This window comes from Orcinus orca, chromosome 10 (assembly GCF_937001465.1).
Source record: "Orcinus orca chromosome 10, mOrcOrc1.1, whole genome shotgun sequence".
Lineage (NCBI taxonomy): Eukaryota > Metazoa > Chordata > Mammalia > Artiodactyla > Delphinidae > Orcinus > Orcinus orca.
The window spans coordinates 101,829,021-101,852,323 of NC_064568.1; the positions used below are offsets into that span (position 1 = coordinate 101,829,021).

The 23,303-nt window shown below is 43.9% G+C and overlaps 1 protein-coding gene across 1 annotated transcript in view; it reads left to right on the top strand.

The window, feature by feature from the left end:
* F13A1 (coagulation factor XIII A chain) overlaps positions 1-10,071 on the top strand; it is a 138,488-nt gene extending 128,417 nt beyond the window's left edge. The window contains exons 14-15 of the mRNA XM_004281057.4: positions 2,273-2,409; positions 8,305-10,071. Of these exons, the coding sequence (XP_004281105.1) occupies positions 2,273-2,409; positions 8,305-8,458 (291 nt within the window). The 3' untranslated portion in view covers positions 8,459-10,071. The remainder of the gene's footprint in view (positions 1-2,272; positions 2,410-8,304) is intronic.
* Positions 10,072-23,303: the final 13,232 nt, after the last annotated feature.

Below are 23,303 nucleotides of genomic sequence, written 5' to 3' on the forward strand. Positions count from 1 at the left end.
CTTACATTCTGCTGTGCATGTAGGTTGAGGACCACTGAGACACATTGCTTGGCACGCAATCCATGCTTTGTAGGTGACACCCGCGGTTGTCACCACCATAATCAGTGTCTGCTCCACCCCGACTCCTCTTCCCAGCCCTCCACCCATCCCACTTTAGCGGGTGGAGACTTGAATGTAATGACCATGGAAAATTGGTTGCAATTTTCATATAGATTTTTTAAATCCCATAGACATAAATTTAGTCATCAACATGTCTTAAAGAGTAAAGCCACTATTTACAATGGCCAGGACATGGAAGCAACTTAAGTGCCCATCAACAGATGAATGGATAAAGAAGATGTGGCACATATATACAATGGAATATTACTCAGCCATAAAAAGAAATTAAATTGAGTTATTTACCGTGAGATGGATGGACCTATAGACTGTCATACAGAGTGAAGTAAGTCAGGAAGAGAAAAACAAATGCTGTACGCTAATGCATATATACAGAATCTAAAAAAAAAAAAAAGGTTCTGAAGAACCCAGGGGCAGGACAGGAATAAAGACACAGACGTAGAGAATGGACTTGAGGACACGGGGAGGGGGCAGGGTAAGCTGGGACAAAGTGCAAGAGTGGCATGAACATATATATACTATCAAATGTAAAATAGATAGCTAGTGGGAAGCAGCCGCATAGCACAGGGAGATCAGCTCGGTGCTTTGTGACCACCTAGAGGGGTGGGATAGGGAGAGTGGGAGGGAGACGCAAGAGGGAGGAGATATGGGGATATATGTATACGTATAGCTGATTCACTTTGTTATACAGCAGAAACACACCATTGTAAAGCAATTATACTCCAATAAAGATGGTAAAAAAAAAAAAGAGTAAAGCCATAAGGTTCTAATTCTTAATGCTAGAGCCAATGAGCGAGAATCTTCTTCTCTGGGCAATGGCCTTCCTCTTTCCCTCTATTCATGAGAAAGGCTCATTTCCACATGATTTTTCCTGTGTTATAGACCGCTTAAAAAATAAGGCAGTATAGTGCCTGGGTTGATGTATAGAAAACTCAACCAACCAATAAATTTCATTTGTAAGCAGTCAACCTAATATAACAAATATGTACTGGACACCAGCTAGATACTGGAGTTGAAAGTGGGCTAGAATAAGGTGAATAAAGCACACTACCCCAAGTATTGCTAATCCAAAAAAGTATGAGCTATAATGTATTGAGCCTTTGTCAATGCGCCATGCATTGTGTTGGCTGCTTTGTATGTGTTAACTCAACCTACTCCTTTCCTGTGATGGAAGAACTACTGATATTATCTCATTCCCAAGTTATTTAGAGCTTATACAGACCCATCCATTTGGCATACAAAGCCCCTAGACGAACAAACAAATACTATAGCCCCCTGGTCACTTTCCAGCACGTCGTGTTGGTGTTGGGAAAGCATATAGTCCCAAGTGTGTGGTACATCGTGAACACAGCATAAGAACTAATAATAATAACAACAATAATAATAGCATTCTACATAGATTACCCCATAGGAACGCCGGTCCTGTTTCAGAGACAAGAAAACTGAGTCTCAGAAAGGTTGGAAAAGTCACCCAAGGCCCCACTGCTAGTAAGCGTCGGAGCTGTCCTTGAACTCTGGCCACTTGGCCAAATACCCAATACTTCTGACACTTGTGGTGGATAAACTCACCACAAAAAGCCTTACAGCCTCCTGGACGCAGATGCTGTGGCTGCAGAGGAAAAGTCCCTTTTGCCTATTTTAGTGTCCAGATTCCTCTCCTTCAAGTTCAACGGTGAGGCCTCCCTCCTCGGACATATTTCCTTCTAGAGTGCCTCCAAGTAAGAAGGCGCAGGCCCCGTGGAGTGTTTTCTTCGTCTTGAACTCAGGGATGCCTCCTGTCCCGGCAGGAAACTTGAACCCCTTCCAGGAGCAGAGTTCGCCTGGCTGCCCTCACCACGGAAAACGCTGCTACACCAGATGCACTTCCACCTCCTGCTGAAAGCCACGGCTGGGGGCCACGGCTGTTCACCTCAATTCTAATTAGGGTGGTTTTTATAATGGGGAAACGAGTGCGATTCTAATTAGCAATTGTCCCATCTTTTTCTCGATAGGTATCCCCCAGTCAAAGCGATAGCCTCATCGCACTGGTTCCCTTGCCAAAAAGTGGCCATGCTGTAAAACACAAGAAAAAGTAAAGAGGGTTAAAGATACAGGGGAGCATAACAGGCTTTATGTGCTGCTAAGGAGCTTCTCTCTCTCCCAATTCACTTCTTAGGTCCATGGCGCTCAGGTAGTCGGTTCTGACATGGTTGTGACCGTTGAGTTCACCAATCCTTTAAAAGAAACTCTGAAAAATATTTGGATTTACCTGGATGGTCCTGGAGTGACGAAACCCAAAAGGAAGATGTTCCAGTGAGTGCTGGGAAAGTGGGGAGGTGAGGTGGGGTTGTAGGAAGTTCTGTCTCTCTCCATGTTTTCCAAACTCACATCCAATCCCCAGCAAACATGTCTGAGAAGCTGCTACCTCCAAAAGCGCAGTGTTGCTGTGACCAACACTTCCATCATTCAATCCTTAAAACCACCTCAATGGGGTGAGCACTGTAATTAGCTCGCTTTGGTGGTGGAGGAATTTGAGGCTTTGACAGGTTGACTGGTTTGTCCCAAGTTGTGCATTTTATAGAAGTAAGTCAACATCCAGACGTGGCTGGCTGACTGCAGAACCCGAAGTTCAAGAATTTTGCCATACTCCTTCCTCGTGTACTCATTCTTCTCGTATTTACGGAGGTATCACGCTGAAAGATGTCCCTTTTCTTGAGTCCTTTCTTTCCAACCCCACCTCCAAGATCTTACCAACCCACTCTCTAGAACTGTTGCTTTCAGTAAAACAAAGGTGAGCCTAGAGCGTTCTAGACTTGGTTCCCTATTCAAGGGACCAACGACCGCCCTGCGCTCCGTAGTAACACGAATGAAACTCTGCTTCTTCCACACTTCACGCCATTAGATTGTGCCCTACAGTTCTCAGCTTCTGTGACTTCTACTGACAAAGAGTGTCACCCAACAAGACAGCCCATTCCGTGTTCAGGTACTTCTAGTCGTTAGAAAACAATTCCACCTTTCAATCCCACCGATGATCCAAACCCCGTCATCTGGACCTGTGTACAGAGTAAGGCACATTTGTCTTCCATCTACTGGCTTGCAAATGTTTGCAAACAGCTGTCCAGTCTTCCTTGCGTCTTCTCTGTTCCTACACTGACTTCATTCCCCTCATCCCTAACGTGGTTTCCCACATCCTCCAACTGGTCAGTACTCCTCTTAAAGTGTGACACCCAGAATGCATCCCAATCTTTGAGCTTTATTACTTTCATTTCTACCACAAAGAAGTCCCTGTCAGCATCAATCAATCTAGTATATTTCCTGTGGGGTGACCTTCTAAGGTATAAAAAAGGAGGTGCAGGGATTTGGAAACTGCCTTTTGACCCAGATATGTTAGGAATTTCCCCAATGCCCTTTATGGGAGCTACCCCGCTCGGAGTCTGTGAGACAAATGCGAGGCCTCTTTCACCCTTTCTGAAGCACCTTTAAAGACAATGTGTGCACTAGGGGCTCGCTGCATTTGTTTGAAACTACAGTGCTCACAGCTTCTGCATCCCATCATTTAAGAGGTACCTGATGCTGGAGGATGCAATAAACAACAGAGAAAATAATTTGAGTGCTTTTTTTAAAAATGCAAAAGCACAAAACATAACAACATTCCTGTGCTAATAGGAAAGCTGCAAGAAAAAAAAAATTAAATTAGAAATCAACCCCAGCTAGAGGGAGAGGTCAGTAGAGCTAGCCCTGCTTTCATCAGAAACGACAGTCTCACTCATCCATTCTCACACCTTCCCACTCGAATCAGATGCAAGTATCGCTCAGGCAAAGTGAAACACATTTCTTCTTTAAAACAGCCCCCTGCTGTAGCCAAGTTTTCCTTCTCCAAAAAGCCTCATCTGAGGGTACCACAACCTCCGGCCATTTTGACACCTTGGCTGTGCAAGAATTCCACCTTGATCCCAAACCAATGCAAGGAAGGAGATAATCTGTGTATTAGAAGAAAGATGAGTCCTAGCGCAGTGCAATGACCCACCATTTAGGAGACACAGGGCTCAAAGAGGATTGACTGTCCAGGTGCATTTCTTACTGTTAATATCTGACATTGGGGTAGGACAAAATGGGGTGAACTGGGGAAAGGATGGAAGAGGCCAGTCCCTACACGGTGGACACAAAGCAAATGTCCCGCCCGCACTCCGCCGTTGGCTCTATCGGTAATCACCTTCAGCGCATAGGTCTATGGCAGATCAGTAACAGACAGAGAGCCAGGTCCTCAGTCTCTTATGGGGATCCAGATCCAGAGGGTGGATCTCTCCAAAGCGAGGGAAGCTTTATTTCTCAGAGACCGTCAAAAATTGGAAATAACTTGACAAAGAAAATACTTATGACCTAGGGTGGGCTTGGGACTTCGGAGAGACCACTGGTTTCTCTGTTTCCTCCTGATTCCTCCTCACACCTTCACAGCCCGGACCTGAGCCAGCCAGCACCCACAACCATCTTTTTGGATGGTTGAAACGCTGCGGTGTACCCTATACTGCCAAGACCTGATCAAAGAGCGGCAGATCAATGTGACAACTTGGACCCTTAAGAAGTGCAATTCTGTAGAACCAGAACCCTTCACAAGACTGTATTCCTTTCTCAGATCCACGCCTTGAATAGTCAAGGGAGTCTCCACCCCACCTGCCCACCCGAGGGCCCTAGGCGTTAGGGGGTCTGGAGCTCCAAGCAGAGGGTCTGGAAGGCGGGAGCCAGCGAGCAGGGGATTGAACGAGGAATAGGCGGTACCACGTCCACTCCTCAGTCGGGACACAGTCAACTCCTCCCCAAAATGATTTACCTTCCTGCCCTCCCCCCCGACCTCCCCACGCCTTCCGCAGGTGCTCGGAGGTGCTACTCCCACAGACCGGCAGCTGTCCAGCTTCTGCACTTGATACTTCTGCAACATCAAACAATTCATCTTCCAGATTCCTTTTTCTCTTTAAAAAATAATGAGGTTCCGTAAGTTATTTTAAGAGAAAAGTTCTCCGACTTTGTGATTTTGTTTTAAAGTTTGAGTCTCTCAAATAGGACAGAGGGCTAGACACGTGGAGGACAAACCATTGATAGTTGCAGTTTATTGCGGTAATAATCCCCGACGCCTGCCTGTGCGCAAGATGATGAATGGCCGGCGCATCCCGATTGCTCAGCGCATTACTGAGAAACATTTATCACAACGTCTATCCCTGGGAATATAGGATTCTTCCAGTATTACTCTACTTTTGTTTTTGAATTTTATTTATTTATTTTTTATACTTCCCTTAGCAAGATGGGGAAATGATTTTTTCCTTTCTTTGTGCATGCATTTTTCTGTAGGTAAATGCATACTTAGGCATGCATGTGTCTCTTCATGTATGAGTATCTTCAGTGGTGCTCACGAGTGGGCATAGATACATGGACGGATATCATTACGGGGACGCGTTAATGAGTTAGACCAAATAATGAAGTAAAGCTCAGGGTTTACAGTTTCTGTCTGAGGGAGTTGCCTGCACTCTAGGCCACAGGCCATATCCTTAAGTGGGACAACTCCTTTGCAAAATGTTCTGGATGGGTCACTTGGGGAAACCAGGGAAGAAAGAATGAATGGATCAGGGTAAAAACAGCACAGCTACTGAGAAATAAATATCTAAAAACCTATATTCATACTGAAAAGATTATTTAAATTAAGAGAGAATTGTTTCTCTGCATACAAGCCAGAAGAACTTTCCTAAATTACGTTGCAGGGAGTTCAGGCAGAAAATGATGACCACGAAGGTGATGGTGACAATAATAATAGCAAAGCAGCAGCAGCAGCGTATGTCTAATACGTGATATTTAACCACATCTTGCCGCGGTTCTAAGCGCAGCACAAATACTAACTCACCCACCCTCTCCACACCCCTCTCAATATTTCATAGAGACCTTTTACAGGTGAGGAAACCCGCAGTGAGCTCAGCGTTTTCCAAACCTTGAATCATAAAAGTAATTTACTGAGTTGGAAAAATACTGCCATATGTAGGCCCTGGGTGTGCGCTTGTCACATAATTTGGCTTTTCTATAACTGAATAAGATAATTTATATAGCCTCATTTCTAAAGAACAAAAATTAAGAGCTAATGACAAATTAATTGAGATGTTGAGACTCTCAGAACCAGTGCCTGGGGCAGCCCTAGAGAGAGGAGTCCCCTGGCCTTAGAGGCATTTCCCAATTCACTGGCCACAGATACAAGAGTAAAGGGATTTCTTATTTAGCGGCTAGATTTCTAAGATTTGAAGCCTTTCCCCTTTTCATCCCAGAGGATGTACACCTGCAGCCAGGTAAAATTCATGTTGTTTTAGTGATCTTTGAGGATATCATGGGACTCTAACTTCATGTACAGTAGGTCAAGCACAGGTGGATGGCCCCATATTTCTCCTTCGCTCTGGCTCTGTCTAAAGTGATGCTGCATGGCCCTGACCTCCAAGGGCAAATGGGGGCTCTTGTAGCTGAGGCCTTTGAACCACTCTAGACTCACCGACAGTCCCCGTCTGTGCCACCCTCCCACCACCGCTCCAGTTCAAAGCCACAGTGCTGCCGTCGGCTCCTTTGGTTCCCAGGCCACCCCATGGAGCTCGTAGGAAGTGGCCTCCCATCCCCTGGGCCCTCGCTCAGGGGTCTAAGGATCTACCCACCAAATTCCTCTGCACAACACGTTCTTCATTTCTGAGCACCCTCTTTGTGTCCCCAGTGTGTGTCTCTGTTCTTCCAGGGTCTGGGCCATCAGGATCTGTGACTGTGGAAGATTCCACAGGCTCCTTAGGACCTCAGAGTCCTCGTCTGTAAAATGGGACAGTCGGATGAAGTGATTTCTAAGTCCTTTCCAGTTCTGACATGCTGTGCCCCAATAACCCATAAAAAGAGTCTGATCCCTTTTCTCTCTTCTTAAGACATGCATGGCGGTCTCCATTCAAATCCCTGATGCTTTCCCAGAAAAGTGCAGGCCAAGGGTTATACGCAAAGCTGCCCAGCGCATGCCTGGCCTGAGTCAGAGAGCGGAGACCAGGAATCCTCCAATAACAAGACCTGCAGGAAGCTCTCAATACTGAACAAAAGGGCATCTGTCTTGTTTGAGAAATCAGACATATGCAAAAGCAAGCAGAGCGGTCGGAAAAGGCATTTCATTGGAGGATACAGGATGAAACCTAGTATAGAGAAGTAGAAGGAGCATGTGCTTTGGAAACAGATAAACTTGCGTCCAAATCTTGCCTTTGCCCATTAACACCTGTGTGACCATGGAAACGTTACCTCCTGTGTTTAATCCCTTCATTTTTCTTAACTAGAAAATTTGTCGAATAGTGTCCACCTCAGGGGACTATCATACGTATAAAACCTGCACGTAATCTCCTCCTGAGCTTATATCACATCGGGAGTGGCGGGGGCGGGATATGTGAAATACTCCAGAGAAGCCTAAATGCCCCACCCTGATTGACTTCGTCATCTATTGGGCTGGGCTTGGCCATGACGCTTAGGAAGACCTCAGAGCATGGCCGCAGGGGATGAGGAAAGGCAGGACCATTGAAGGCCCCACCAACAGGATGGATTAGGGCATCAGCAACAAACGCGTAGCAGCAAGGTATGTGGGCAAGGGACCGAAATCAATTGGTTGAAACAGGATTTTGAATTACAGAGCATGCTGGGTGGTGTTCCAGATCCTGGGCCTGGGAACAGGTCTATCCCGAGAGGGTTGACCAGAACCAGTTAGAGCGTCAGGACCTCAGTAAAGGCAGCTGGGGGTTCAGAGAGAAGTCTGATGCCAGGAGGGTACTTTAGCCCACAGATGAACCAAGGGAGATCGGTCATGTCCTCAAGGCTACTGTAGAAGCCTGGGGATAAGCTGAAGTTCAGCTGACTCATGGCTGGCCGGGTGCTCAGCTCAGCTCTACCACACACTGCATGGACCACGTCCACCAGAAGGCCAGCGGATGCAACCGTGTGGGAGGAACCAGGACCCACGGGGCTGTCTTTGCTCGAGCCTCATCTAGGGGCCTCATTCGGGCGGCCACTGGAAATCAGCCACCCTGGCCCTTCCGTCTTCCAACCACCATCAACCAAAAGAAAGAAAGAGTGACTCAGGCAGGGGCCTCGCTGCTTCCTGGTCAAGGTGGGAAACTGGGGCTGCCTCTCTGGAGCATAAAACCTTTCCCGTCTCTTCCATCCTTTCAGGGAAATCCGGCCCAACTCCACTGTGAAATGGGAGGAGGTGTGTCGGCCTTGGGTTTCTGGCCCTCGCAAGCTGATGGCCAGCATGACCAGTGACTCCTTGAGACACGTGTACGGCGAGCTGGACCTGCAGATTCAGAGACGACCGCCTATGTAGAGGCACAGGGGCCTGAGATGGGTCCGAGCACTCGGCCTCTTGTAGTCTTGGCTAAGGAAATTCTAATGCAAAAATAGTCAGCTCTTGCTTTAACTTAGCTGTGAAGACCCGGACAGGACTGGTAGAGCCCCAGAGTGGTGATGCCACGTATTTTGAAGACACACTTTTCAGCGTGGCTGTTCAATGTGGAAGTTAGTTTTTAAACGCTCCATCTTCCAACGGATTCTGAGCATTAGCTTAAATTAAGCCCTCATTAAGCTCTCATAGGTCATAAGAGTGATCATTTCTCATCTCAGATGGCTGCAGCTCCAAGTGCCAGAGGACTTCCCTTAGGAAGGGGATTGGCTTAATACCTGGCCTCACGTAAAACAGGGCTGCTCAGGCGCCGCTCAGCCTTTTCAGGGTAATGTACCCCCCAGACAGGAGGCCAGCACATGATTTGGGCCCTAGAATTCTATTCCCCTTTCTTGGGATCAGTTTCATCCTCTGTGTCGGAATATTTTCCCCAGGAATTGAGCGCAGCATCGTTTTTCTTCTCGGCACAGCCAGGGAAAGGTCGTTCATCTTGCACCTGCAGCAAAGCTAGAGCCTGCCAAGTTTCACAGATTCACCTTGTGAGAAGATGTGGCCCCACATTAACAAATTGCATTTGTGGAAAACTTAATCATCCAAGAGGAGATAAGAAAGCAGGTGCAATACTCAGAACTATTAAATAATGTAGTTTGATAGTGCATTTTATAGGAGCTGTCACGCTGTGGCCTGATCAGCAGGAAACATTAGCCCTAACTTTAACCCTTCGGGGGCTGTAGTACTAGAAAGTAACAAGGCCGACTTGGGACAGTAAGGGTGAGCAATTAGTCTCTTTAATTAGTAATTATACTTCACCTGTCTCTCTGGAAGCATCTCCTTTGCACAATGACACAGGTCCAGGTACAGTCTCAGAGATGGAATGAACCCAACAAGTTGGAGAAGCTGGCAGATTTAGTGACCAGACACGTGGAAGGATGGGCAGCCACTAATTCTCTCGTCCTTCACATCACCCGTGTTGAGACCTCAGCTCGGCACTCAGGTGCTACAAGGTAATATGGACTCCGCCCTGCAAACTACCAGCGCTACCACACCCCCAATGACAGAGGATGCTGACATCATTTGTATTAGGCTCCGAGGTTCCAACAGACAAGGCTATCTGATATTTATTTGCAAGGCTGATTTATTGTCAGAATTACCCATTGATATGCCTAGAATGTGATTTAGGTCAGTAGACTGTGATTTTTAGCAAAAAAAGAAGAAAAGAAAGATAGAAAAGAAAAGATGAACAATGAGAAGGAAGCTGGGGAAACGTCCCAATGAAATTCTCTGGTCTCTGCAAGCACATTTCTAAGCCTTTGAGACTGTTCCTTCAACACCAGGAATCCATGAGGGTCAGCTGGTCCCCTCTATAGGTACATCATACCTAACCGTACTAAGTAATCTTCCAGCATTTGCCAAGCCTTCCAATACTCGATTCTAAACTGAAATGCATTTAGCTGGACTGTTAAACTGGCTTAATAGAGTATATTCTTATTAACTAGAATGTAATCAAAGCTTAAAATAAAGTTCTGATTGTATTTGCATCTGCACAGAAGTGAACACTTTTATTTTTCAATACAACATGTTACTAACCACAGCTGCTCAAGAAACCACCCTTCTTTAGCAGTAGATAACCCACCCTGGAGAGTGAAACAAGCTTCTCTCCTTTAGAGAAAAGGACTCGAATGGGTAATGATGTTACAGTTAGCTTTCCTCGCTGCTCTCTCTATATTTTATTAACCTCATGCACCAAAGGAGCAAGTGTGGTTCAAAAATCAGTTTCCAGAAACTGCAAAATCTCTGTAGATACTTTTTCATGAATAATCCCATGAATCATTATGGTGACTCAGTGGACAAGCCAGCAGGAATACCTATCATAACAGACACCTTTTGTGGTCTTAGAACAGAGATGGGAAATATATGACAGATATGTACCAGAGGTCCTATATTCGTGGCAGACATCACTGAACAATTGCATCTTAGATAGGGCCTCAGGATCCTTCTGCACACAGTACTCCAAGCAGCTATTACCAACTGATAAGGAGTGTTGGCACTCAAAATAAAACCTGTTCGCCATACCTACCTTAGATCCAGCCCATCCCCTTTGACAACTGGGACTCTACACTGTGTAATAATGCTGTGGCTCTAAAAATCATATTTTAGCACTGGTAACAAGCAGTGTATCTCAGATGGCAGCAGAGACTCTAAATTCTAGTTTTTGCCTGTTATAGTCCTCATTCTTTTTTTTTTTTTTTTTTTGCAGTACGCGGGCCTCTCACCATTGTGGCCTCTCCCGTTGCGGAGCACAGGCTCCGGACGCGCAGGCTCAGCGGCCATGGCTCACGGGCCCAGCCGCTCCGCGGCATGTGGGATCTTCCCGGACCAGGGCACGAACCCGTGTCCCCTGCATCGGCAGGCGGACTCTCAACCACTGCGCCACCAGGGAAGCCCAGTCCTCTATTCTTTTAATGAATCCTTATTTGTGTTTATAACTTCGATGACTAAAGAGGGGTAACAATACTTTTATTTTCACAAGGTTCTTCTGGGAGTATATCAAGCAAAAGCCTTAACAACAACACATGCAAAACTGTAGATAGATAGATAGATAAAGAGAGAGATGGTTGAGTGAGAAAGAGAGAAATGAGAGAGATTGTATGAATATGGTTGTGTTTCAAATAATTTTACTGTACCAACCCTTTAAAAAAGTAAATATTATTATTTCCAACCTGTTGATGAGAAGCTAAAAAGGCCTAGGAAGCCAGGCATGGAGGCAAACCAGGCTGGGGTGGGAGCAGGCAGTGAAATCAGCCTCTGCTTTACTGTACGCTCTTTAAATCTCATTTTATCTCCCGGAGTTTTAAGAATACTGAATTAAAACCAACTCAAAACTCTTTGAAGAGTTGCAGTATAATAACAAATAAAAAATGCACAAATTTGTAATAGGAACATGAGATGAAAAGGAGTTTGTGCTACACTCACTGGCAATCAAAAGTCACAAAGTTCCAGGTGTAAAGTTATCATCGATGAACATCCTTCCAATGTTATTCTAAAATAGTGCACCCAGTCATCCATTTATTCATCTTTTCTACCTCCAGCCATCCTCCCACCATCCAGCTTGCCAGCATTCCAACCACCTGTCCATCCTTTATTCCAACCATCCATTTAACCATCCATCACTCATTAACTATTGTACGCAAGCATGAATTCAACAAGTATTTATTGAACAGTAAGCATCATGCTAGAGATTCAGAGATAAAAAGCCCATGGTCCCTACCCAGAGAGAGTTCACAGCGCCAGATGGGAAGCCAGAGAGAGAAATAGATGAAATATGTATAAAGTATATATTTATCAATCTGTAATTAGATGGGGATAGGTATGTTAATGGAGGTATATATCTAGAGTACCACGGGAATAAAGAGAAAAAGATGCCTGAGAAACATCCCCTAGTACCTCCAAGAATAACGGAGAAAAGATTTAAGTTGCATCTTGAAAAATCGAAAGGAAAAGAGGTAAGTTGGAGAACATTACACGGAGAAGAGCTCAGGTAACAGCCTAGATGAGGGAAAGAGGACGACCCTTCCTGGGAACTGCAGTTACCTTGGTCTGGGGGGATGGTGAGTATCCAGCAAGGAGAGGCAGCACTCTTTGTATTCACATCCTAATGACTCATGGGATCATTCATTAGAAGGTAGCTACAGAGATTTTAGCCACAGAAGTGCAGGTATGAGTCAGAGTTGGAGCACTTCCAGGAACTAGACTTTGTTCCTTGTAGGCTGTGTTGTGGAGAAAGGCTAGAAGAAGTTGCTGATCAAAAACTGGGTCCACGGCTTCCCTGGTGGCGCAGTGGTTGAGAGTCCACCTGCCGATGCAGGGGACGCGGGTTCGTGCCCCGGTCCAGGAAGATCCCACATGCCGCGGAGCGGCTGGGCCCGTGAGCCATGGCCGCTGAGCCTGCGCGTCCGGAGCCTGTGCTCCGCAACGGGAGAGGCCACGGCGGTGAGAGGCCCGCGTACCGCAAAAAAAAAAAAAAGAAAGAAAAAGAAAAAACTGGATTCAGAGCTAAAAACTACAGTGGGCCCAGGAGGGACAAGCGAGTATGGGGTAGAATACCCATTCAGGTCAGGAAGGAGGGTAGACGACGGGGCGTGGCTACGTTTGGGTTCAGGGACGGGAAATGAGGTGTACTAGGGCCCAAGTGGATACAGTGGGAGAGGAAGTGTGTCAGGGGAGCCATGCATCTCACAAGTGGATCCAAGTGTGTGACAGGCAAGTTCCTAGACGCTAAAATTTGAGCATCCCCACTACCAGGGGCGGGGACTGCTAGAGGCCCAGGATCTTGCCCCGTAGGGCCATGCTCACCTCTGTCCTAAAGGCAAAGCTGTACCCACGAGAGCCCACTGCTTCCAGAGAAGCTCCTTCCCCTCGGGACAAGCTTCCCTCTGCTCTCAGCACCTCAGCTCAGTTCGACTCACTTTTACCCCCATAAGCCTCTACGGAGGAATGAAAACAAGAAAACCACATCAACATCTTCTTGAATGTGTCTGTCAGAAATCACTCTATAAAAACAAACACATAAATAAATGAGAAGGGGGGAAAAAGCACCTCAGTTGCAGCAAGAAAAGTTACTAGGAAATTTTGTTCACCTCAATTGCCAGGAGTTTGGGAACATCTTCTAGCTTCAGAGACAATGGACATTTTTAAAAGAATGCTTGATAAGTTTGCTGCTAATACAATTCATGAACTCCCGTTAATTTTCACACTAATCGTGGTTCTAGGACTTCAGTAATTATCTAAGCAATGTTTCACCACCCTGAAACTAATTCAAACATAACGGGTCCTAATGACTACTTCCTATTAGTAAAAGCAAGTACCTGTAACACAAAAGGGCGCTCTTTTCTCTTCTTTCTGGTTTGAGCAAGTTTAGGCTATGGGGAAGTATAGCACGAAGAAAATTACAATCAGAATTTGTTATTTTATGACGGTAGAATATAAATAACCATAAGATCATTGTCACTCCTTCCACTGAGAGATGGGATCCACCTTTGCTGCCCTCCCCTTGAACTAGGTTGACCCTCCTGTCACTTTGACCGATGGAATGTGGTAGAAACAACTCTGTCAGTTCTCAGACCCAGGGAGACGGGTGGCTTTCACTTCTTGTCTCTTGAAATCCTCTCCATGGACGTCCTGAGCTTCTCTGTGAAAGTTCAGCTTCTTTGAGTCGGCCATACTGGAGAAGCCACATGGAGATGCTCTGGTCAACCATCCTAGCTGGGCTCAGCTTTCCAGCTGCCTCTCCAAGGTGCCAGACATGATAACAAAGCCATCATAGCTTAAAAGGAAGAATTAAAGGAACTGGCAATATTTAAGCTATTAGACTTGGGAGGACACATGTTAGAGCTCTTCAAATGTGTGGAGATTAAAGTTAACAACAAACTTTATGTCTCTATATCTCTATATTTTTTGGATAGGAAAGATAAAGTTCAAAACACTGAGCATCTCCTCCAAGCAGGAAGAACATTAATCAGTAAGTTGGTCTCCTTTCTGAGACCTCTGGGCTAAGTGCTCTGGTTATATCTTACTGCAATGCAAGTGACTTTGACTTTGAAGTTATGATTTTCTAGGCCTTTCCTCACCCACATCTCCATCAATATTTGGTTAGATACCACTAGGGATAACTTGAAGATGAGAGAGAAGACACAACAATGAAGGATGGCATTGCTCTTTCACAAAAACTTAGGAAATAGGACTATTCCATTGAGAACCTCGAAGAGATGTCAGTTCCCCTAACACCCCACCAACCCAGCTTTCCAGTGAAGTACCAGGGGACAGTTCACGAGTCTGGTCACAAACCTACATGCCATTGTTTCTCCCTGAACGTCTTAAAATGCCTTGATTTACCCACAGGTCAACTCTGATTTACCTCTAACTATGTGAAACAAAATGAAATTAAGTTATTTTTATGTTAGCTGTACCTAAACCCAAATTTTATGGCCACTGCTACAGGTAAGCAGCCTAACAGCCTAATAAAGATTTGTTGGAAATTAGCCATGAACATAGGAAATGTCACTCTCCTGCCACAGTTGATGGCAGTGGCCCTAGACCAGTCTTGCCCTCTAGAAACGTGTCCTGAGTACTCACCAGTGGTCATAATGAGTTGCCCCATCCACGGAGCTGGGGATGATCCCTTGCAGTTCTGTACCTGTTGTCCTACGAGTCAGGAGTAGTGGGGGAACACAGGGTCAATAAACGATGTACTCCCTATACTCAGAAGAAAAAAGCACCATCCAAAACCCACAGAAGAGCCATATTCAGGCAAGTCCTCCACGTCTGTGGCAGGATGCACTGGACATCCTTGCCACGCTCACCAGCCCAGACACCGCCACTTCCTCAGAAAGCCGAGGGCATCCGCTTTGACAGTCTATACCTTCCCCCAGAAAAGTTTCCTCAACTTATAAGAACATGTCCTTATATTATGAACCATGGCATTTAATATGGATTTTGAATATTTTCCTACCATAATGACATCTTTATTCTCCTACTCGTAATGACATTTTATCCTTTGCTTCTCCTTTACTGTTTCCGGGGCTAGTTTCTTATGGCTAACATTACCCATATTTCAGATTTGGACATCTGTATCTTCCAGGGATTTTTAAGTGACAAGCTCACACTCCCACCAAGTGTTTCCATACTCAAACCAGGCCTGCCCAGGCTCGAGTGCCCACGGTATTTGCCCGCTGCTGCCAATTGATTTTCTCTGTGCTGCTTTTATTATGGACACAAGGCCGAGCTCATGAGTCTTATTCTTTTTCTTGGCTATAACCATGAATTCAAAAAATATGACTCTAATAAAGAAATCTGTTTTTCATGCAGATCATTAAAAGAAAAGCTAGGTATCTTCGATAATATCCCAACTAGCGTTATCGAGTATACAATGCTAAAAACTCATATAGATCAACGAAGTGTTGCTATGACATAAAATTGAAAACTAGGTGTAATACAAGAAAAACACTGTCTATGATGAAACACAATAGGCTTCAGTGATCTCCTCACCAGCAATGTTAAGCAGAAAATGAAGCCGTTATCTGGGAAATCTAAGCTAAAAAACAAAGCCAGATCTCACCTAAATAACCTAAATATTGAAAACATAATATAAAAGTGTTCCACTTCAACCATTTCTTTCCTTTAATCCTGGTTATCTCCTAAGAAATCTAATTTAAGGACAACCATGGTATCTACGTATTCTCAGTAGCGCTTAATGTTTTGTCCTATTAGTGCTTGATACACATAAAGCAATAATACATAATGAAGTCCTGTCTGTGTGTCGCTTTTTGAAAATTAAAACATCAGATAATTAGGTATGCAAAAGGTTACCTTTGCTGTTATTATTATTCTTATTAGTATTATTACCAATAAAATATGCCATTAAAATCCCACGGCCTACTTGGTCCCATGCTGAATTGAGAAGTGGCAGAGTCCTGCCGAAACAGTGAGATAAAAGCTTGGCCTTGGGCACTGCTGGCTAGAGTGTGAATTGGTACAACGCCTTTGGAAAGCTGTTTGCCAGTGTCTACTGAATCTGAATACATGCTGTGACCCAGTAATGCCACTCCCAGATATATATCCAACAGAAACATGATGCATATATTCAGCAAAAGATGAGTGTTCCAAAATGTTCATAGCATTCGAAATAACCAACAACTTCAGCAATCCAGGCATGGCTTAGCTGGTTGCTCTGGTTCAAGATTGGCTGTAGTCAAAGTGAGCCAGGGCTGAGGTCTCATCTGAAGGCTCAACTGAGAGGCTCTGCCTTTGAGCTCATCTGTGGGCTCCTCACAGATGCTGGCCTGAGGGCCTCAGTTTCTCACTGGCTGTTGACTGAGGCCTCTCCTAGTTCCTTGTCCTGCCGGCCTCTCCATAGGGCAGCTCACAACCTGACATCTGGCTTCCACCATAATGAGAAAGCAAGAGAACAAGACAGAAACCAAAATCTTTTTAACCTCAGGAGTGACACCCCGTCATTTTTGTCACATCCATGAAACGTGAGTCACTGGATCCAGCCCAAGGTCAAGGGGAAGGAATCACACAGAGATGAATATTAGGAGGCAGGGATCATTGGGGCTAATCTTAGTTATGCCTTAGTAAAATTTATGTAAAAAAAAACTATTCTTAGAACTGCCAAGTGAAGTCACAGTGTCTGGCTACACAAGATTTTTTAGTTTTGTGCTGTCCTTCTTTGGCCTAAGAAGCTGTCCATGAATACTTCTTGAGTTCTAATTCAGTTTCTTCGGGCTTTTTCCTGCTTAACAGAAGACATCAAGCTTCAGGATTTACTTCTTGACAGACCACCATTTGATCAGACCCAAATGAGCATCTTTTTTTAAAATTTAATTTAAAAAATTTTTTGGCCACACCATGTGGCATGGGGGATCTTAGTTCCCCAACCAGGGATTGAACCCACACTCCCTGCAGTAGAAGCACAGAGTCTTAACCACTGGACCGCCAGGGAATTCCCCTAAATGAGCATCTTGGACCTGCTTGCTCATCTCCTTCTCCAGCTAAGAAGGCAAAACCTGGATGCCAGAGACAGAGGAATTGCTATTTTCACTTCAATATCACATTACAGACACAGCTTAGAAAAGAACCTGGAAAACCGACACCCTTCACAGTTAAAATTCGTACCACCTCAATTGGGGTTCACGTCATCGTACGCAAAAGCCAACAAATACAGTAGCGATTGTATGGCAAACCATATGTTAACACGTGGGGAATGAATAACCCTTAAGCTTAAAGTAGGTTGTCTCTTTCCATCTCTGTTGTGCCTTGGCATGACTTCCCTGACAATTCCTACCAAATGTTGAAAGAAGTTGTAGTATCTGGCTGACCCATCACGATGATTTCCTTTGCCAAAAATGACTAACAGTTTCAAACGATTAAAATAGATCCCATTTAGGCAGCTCTCCACTTTTCCTCTTGTAAAAAGAGCCCTGTGGCTCTGGTGCATACATCACTGTGTACCTCGTGCTGAATAATCTGTCAATAGGCATTGCTGAATGAATGAATGATCACAGTGGCCACCCAATAGAGTAGGGAGGGAGGGTTACTCTCCCTGGCACTCACAATTCAGGCTGCCCTGTCATCTCGGTTACTCCCATTCAAGTATTTTTCATGCTGCTAAAATCCTAAAGTGATGTTGTGTCTCCAGTAGTTCATTTCCTTCTTAACCATTCCGCCTTCTAGAGTTGACCTCAGCTTTAAAGCCAAAATAATATCAAAGGGAACAGGGGTTAGAACTCGGCCGTTGAACACAGCTCGTTTGAACATAGCCCATTGTCTGTCTGCTCCTCCCTGGGAATGGAAGGTCCTGAAGCATTCTAACCTGAATTATCCTGACCAAGTTTTCCCAGAAATGTACCTCCCATTTTCCCATGCACAAGCACCCTCAAGACAATAATTAAAGAGTCAGAAATAGCCTTTTCCCTCCTCATCTTACTGCCAAAGTGGTTTTAAACAACTCTGCAGAAGACATCAGTCAGCCTAGAGCCCCTTCTGTTGCTGCGGTTCAGAATGAGGCTGGGTTGAGGGAATTTGGAGATTAAGGTTACAGAAGGGAGAAAAGCTGAGCTTTCATTTTCTATCTCAAAACTAGGCACTATGTGCTGACCTTCCCACAAATACAATTTCCCATCATGGACCAAACAACCACTCAGGGTAGTGAATCCCCAACCCGGTCCCCAAGTGGAGGCTGGGCTGCCAGCCCATCTGCTGGGAATAGTTTCATGAGGTTCTAAACTAGACAAGAGAATGGATAAGTTGATTTCTAAAGTCACTTCCAAGTCTAAATATTTATTATTATAAGATCTGTGTTTGGCAGAAAACCTACCATTTCCCCATCTACGCTCTGCAGTAGGAGCACAGGGTCTTAACCACTGGACCGCCAGGGAATTCCCCATCTACGCTCACTGTGTAATCCAGTCCTTTCTGTGGCCCAGGTGGTTATCATGGATTGTATTTGCAGTGTGTCCGTAGATGAAAATATCCTTACCTCTCTCTTAACCCATAACTTGGGCCTCATCAATACACCCTTCTGGCCAACTCTTTTTATCAGATAAAGACAATACGCTCTTGGACTGCTAGTAATGAAAGATGGTAAAAGTAACAAAAAGACAGAGCCTTCCAACTTATTAGGTAGATTCCCAGGCGTTTTCCACAGCACCCGAGGCCCAGTTTTTAATGACAGTTGCCTTTCAATTAACAACCATGGGGTATTATAAAAGCAGGTAAAGGTCTGGAAGCAAAGATGTGTTAAGGGCTGGGCAGCTAATAATAAACCTGGCTCCAAAACTGACTGTTAATTATATTAGCAGGTCGGAAGAGGTCAAATGTTCAAGAAACACTGCGTATATATGGAGACACAAATTCATTGGAAAACTCATTGAGTCATTGCTAGCCAACCACCATCAAGAAGGTGGGTAAGCTGTGAGATGCCTAGGAGTGAGAAGACAGCTCCGGAAGGAAACGCTGTCAGGAACAAGAGAGCTGGAAAATGTGTGACAAGGTCGAGGCCCATCCCCCATCAGAGTTAGCTGGGAGAGGGACTCCTTTCACATGGGAAGGGCTAGGGACCCCTGGACAGGAAGGCTGGGCCAAAGTGGAAGGCCAGAGTGAACGCAACCATGAAGGACCTGGGCCCAACGGAGGACACCACAAAATAGGGAGCGTTTGAATAAGGGAGGGACCCAGTTAACCTCTAACCTCCCAGCTCCACATCCAGCCAATATCGTTCCGCCTCCCACCGGCCCCACCTCCACCCTGGGAAGAATTAACCAATTTGTTGGGTCTTCGGCCTTCGTCCTTGGGAACCGTGTATCTCTTCCTTCATCCACCAGGGGGCAGTAAAGAGTCTCCTATGGTGCGGAGCTGAGCTGGGCTCTTTGTCTGAAGTGGTTCGGTCCCCAGGGTCTATAACCTGACTAAAGGTCACAGAAAATTGGGATGGCCTGCTCTGTAAAGAACAAGGCACTAGGGCTAAGGATGCAATTACCACTTTCTGGGTCCTTCAGCTCAACAGAGCACAGGAAACACACCAGCCCTGGAACAAAAAGAGCCATGTTCAAACTCCATTCTTGTGTCCGTCTCTTTGCCGCCCCTGAAGTAATTTTCTGGGAAAGAAAAAGCCTGTCATTCCAGGTATACAGCTGTCCCGTTTAGAATGAAATATAGATGTTGATTATTTCCAAATCCTGAGGGCTTTAAGTGTATGAGAACTACGCCCTCAGAGAAATATGAATTAAAAGAAATGACGCTATGAAAAAAGGAAATGTCTTATGTCTCAGAAGACCAGTTCTGATCTGCTGATAGTAAATGCATTGGCGATAAGTCCTAAGAAAGCGGGGGGGGGGGGGGGGGGGGGGCGGAGGCTGCGCGGCCCAGGAACTGATCCACCACAACTCAGGGCCCTCTTTGCACAGATTCCATCCCAGGGTCACAGCGGCTCTCTCCCCTCCCCTTCCCCTGGCCCTCGGGGGGAGGGGGTTCTCAGCATCTTTGCTTCCCCTGTGCATCCCCTCTCTCCTCTGGCTCATTTACGTGTGCATATGAAAAATATTAGAGTTTGAAATTCTAGGAAAGCGCGATGAAAGTAGATGCATGGCCTCGCTCTGGCTGACCCTTAAATGGAGCCAACTTCAACTGTGGGCAGTGCTGAGCACAAAACCAGTGTCAACTTCAGAGCTCACCAAAATGATTCTAGATTGGGGATTAAGATAAAGATGAAGGTAAAGACAGTAGTCTTTCTCTCTAAAGATGCAGTCACTCTCAGCAGGACCTAATTTCATTGACTTTTATGATAATTTCCCTTTGATTCTATTACATTTAATTCTGTCTCATATATGAAGAGAAAGAAAAGACATGAAAAAGGTGAGTGAAAAGCTATTTCAAAGTTAAATGGTAAAGATATACTTTTTTTGATTATCTCTTGGTGGTCTAGGTAGTCCACTCTATACACCAAGAGTGATGATTTCATTACTAGTTAGTTATTGGAATGCAGAATCATTTTAGTCTTAAAAAGCTAATTCGTTATCTTCTCTTTGGTAAGTATTCATCTCAAGGAGATAGCCACTACACGCTAAGGCTTACTAGTGCAAAATTATACCTCCCGATTTTCAAAATAAATTATCTTTTTTACTGAGTCACCTAAGCCAGGTGTAATTAACCATTTTGTAAGGCCATCTAGGTAAGATTCGTTAATTCACATGATTTGTCTAACTTCTGTGTTGTCCACATCATCGTATAATGCATTCCACGTAGTAAGTTCTCAATTAAATGTCAGTTGAATTTAATTTCATCTTCACTTATTGGAGAGGTTCATAGTCCACACGAAAAAGACCATTTAAACTCTTTTTCTACACCAAACTAAAAAACTTTTTAGTTCTTAATTTTTCTCTGTATTCCTCCCAAATGCCTTGGACTTTCTGAGAATAAAAACTATTTAAGGTCAGATTCTCATAGCGTCACACAATGACAGGGCCCAGGAAATCCAAGGTGAAGGATGAAGGTACTCCAAGGTTCCAAATGTGTGCGCAGAATAGAGACCCCTCTGCAAACTCCCCTGAGCAGATTAACCAGGAAGGTAACAAAGCTTGTGCTTCACGGACACTCATTTGCACAACAGCATTCCTAAACCCTGGAGGGGTCCTGGCACCATTTTCACATGCTCATAAATACTTGTAAAATTTGCAAAAGGAAGATATTTTAACCATCATCAGTTGAATTAGCAGGTTTCCCTTTGTCACACTTCCCTCTGAGTCAGGGGGCATTTGGATATCCACTGGCATTTTGGGGATCCAAAATAAGGGAAGGGTGAATTGGGAATAAATCCACTTTGTATTCAGTTGGACACACTTACGTGGTTCATTGTGCCCTTGTGTGTAGTGAAGTCATTCCTACTTGTCTCAGTGTAAGAACAACCTCTAGGAATACTGCCATCTCTTACCCACAAAGGTGCAGGGAACAGAAATCTACCTTGGTGTGAATGTGACTTAGGGTACTCCTCCCTGCAAGTATGTGGGAGAAAGAAGGTTTAAGATGTAGAGAGCTGGAAGCTAGTTTGTGTAAATTGATAAACTAAGGATTCAGGTCTTATCAGTAGCAAATCAAAATGAAAGAACTCTTCTGTCAGCTATGCACTAAATAATACAGCATATATAATTTTAAACACTCTATGTCTGTTTTTATGGGAATACTATAAAATAGGATTTTTTAAATTCTTGAGTTTATCACACACAAACAATTATGTCAGCTGTGGACTCACCTGTTTTATGCATCCCAAGTATCAGGTCACATCTTAGCAGACTTGAGTCACCTAATCCTAATAAATTCTGGTAGTTACGGATGAAATATTATGAAAATTCCCACTGATGCAATGAAGTAAGTTGAAGAAACAAGTATTCCAGTGACAAACTCTTACACATACACACCAATAAGTCAAAGGTATGCCGTAATAGTGATTTGACTACACAGTTATGCAACTAGGTATAACATAGCAGTAATTTTAAAATGCATTCAAATCGCTCCTGTTCATGCATTACTACCAGAGAAATTTTGAGATATTTTCTAAATTCTAGATCATCCTAAAATTCAAACATGACTGGAAGGAAGAATAGTAATAATATAGCAGTATTAATTTTCTGATATTTATGGTTCTGTTGTAGTTACGTAGATGAATGCCTTTGTTTGAAGGAAATGTACTCAGAGTTGTTCAGTCCAGTGATGGGATATCATGTCAACTAGTGACACTAAAATGGCTGGGGTGGGGTGAGGGGAACAGTTTTTGCATTGTACTTTCAACTTTTCTTTAAGTTGGAAATTATGCCAAAAGAAAAAACTGTCAAAAATCTCTCTTATGTTATTGTAATGGAAACCAAAACCTATAATAGTTAAGATCAGGAACATAAGCAAAAGAATCAGGTTAGCCAATAAAATATAGATAATAAAAATAACGAGAAGAAATAAAAAATATTATGAGAACCAGTACACTCCCAGCCAGGAAACAAAAATTTTCAAATAAAGATAAATAAAAATCATAAAGTGAATGATAGTAATGGTTAATAATACAGACAATTTTAGTCAGCAGAGCATGTATCAAAGTCAGTAGCAGCTTCATGTGATAAATTTGTTGATTTCAACTTGTACTGTGATCTTTCCAAATAACATGTTATAACTTAATTAGACTCTCTTTAGTAAAAGATGATTTGATTTTTAAGATCACGTATCCCAAAAATGTTAACAGAGAGTTTAAGAATAAACAAGGAATTTTTAAATGTTTTTCTCAAAAATATATTTTAGTAGTAAAAGTTAACATTTCAAACTATTCTGAGATCTGGAGTAGCCTATTACAAAACTAAAACTTTTGTTATTGTTTTGTCATTGTTTTATTCATTTTGTTGGTGAACTGTTTTCAGCAAAACAAAAATTACTTAGATCAATAGCTGATTCACTTTGTTACAAAGCAGAAACTAACACACCATTGTAAAGCAATTATACTCCAATAAAGATGTTAAAAAAAAATTACTTAGATCAGACTGATTTTCAGACTGGAAAACTATATTTAAATCTCTCAAAAGTCATAAAGATTCCACCAAGTACAAGGTTCTGTTTGTCTGGATTACATTTAAATGAAATTTAAACGTAAAGAATGAATATATTAAAGAAACAGATAAGAAACAACATTATGTAGAAGTGCTATAAGAGTTTGTAGTTACTACACTTTTTTCCATAA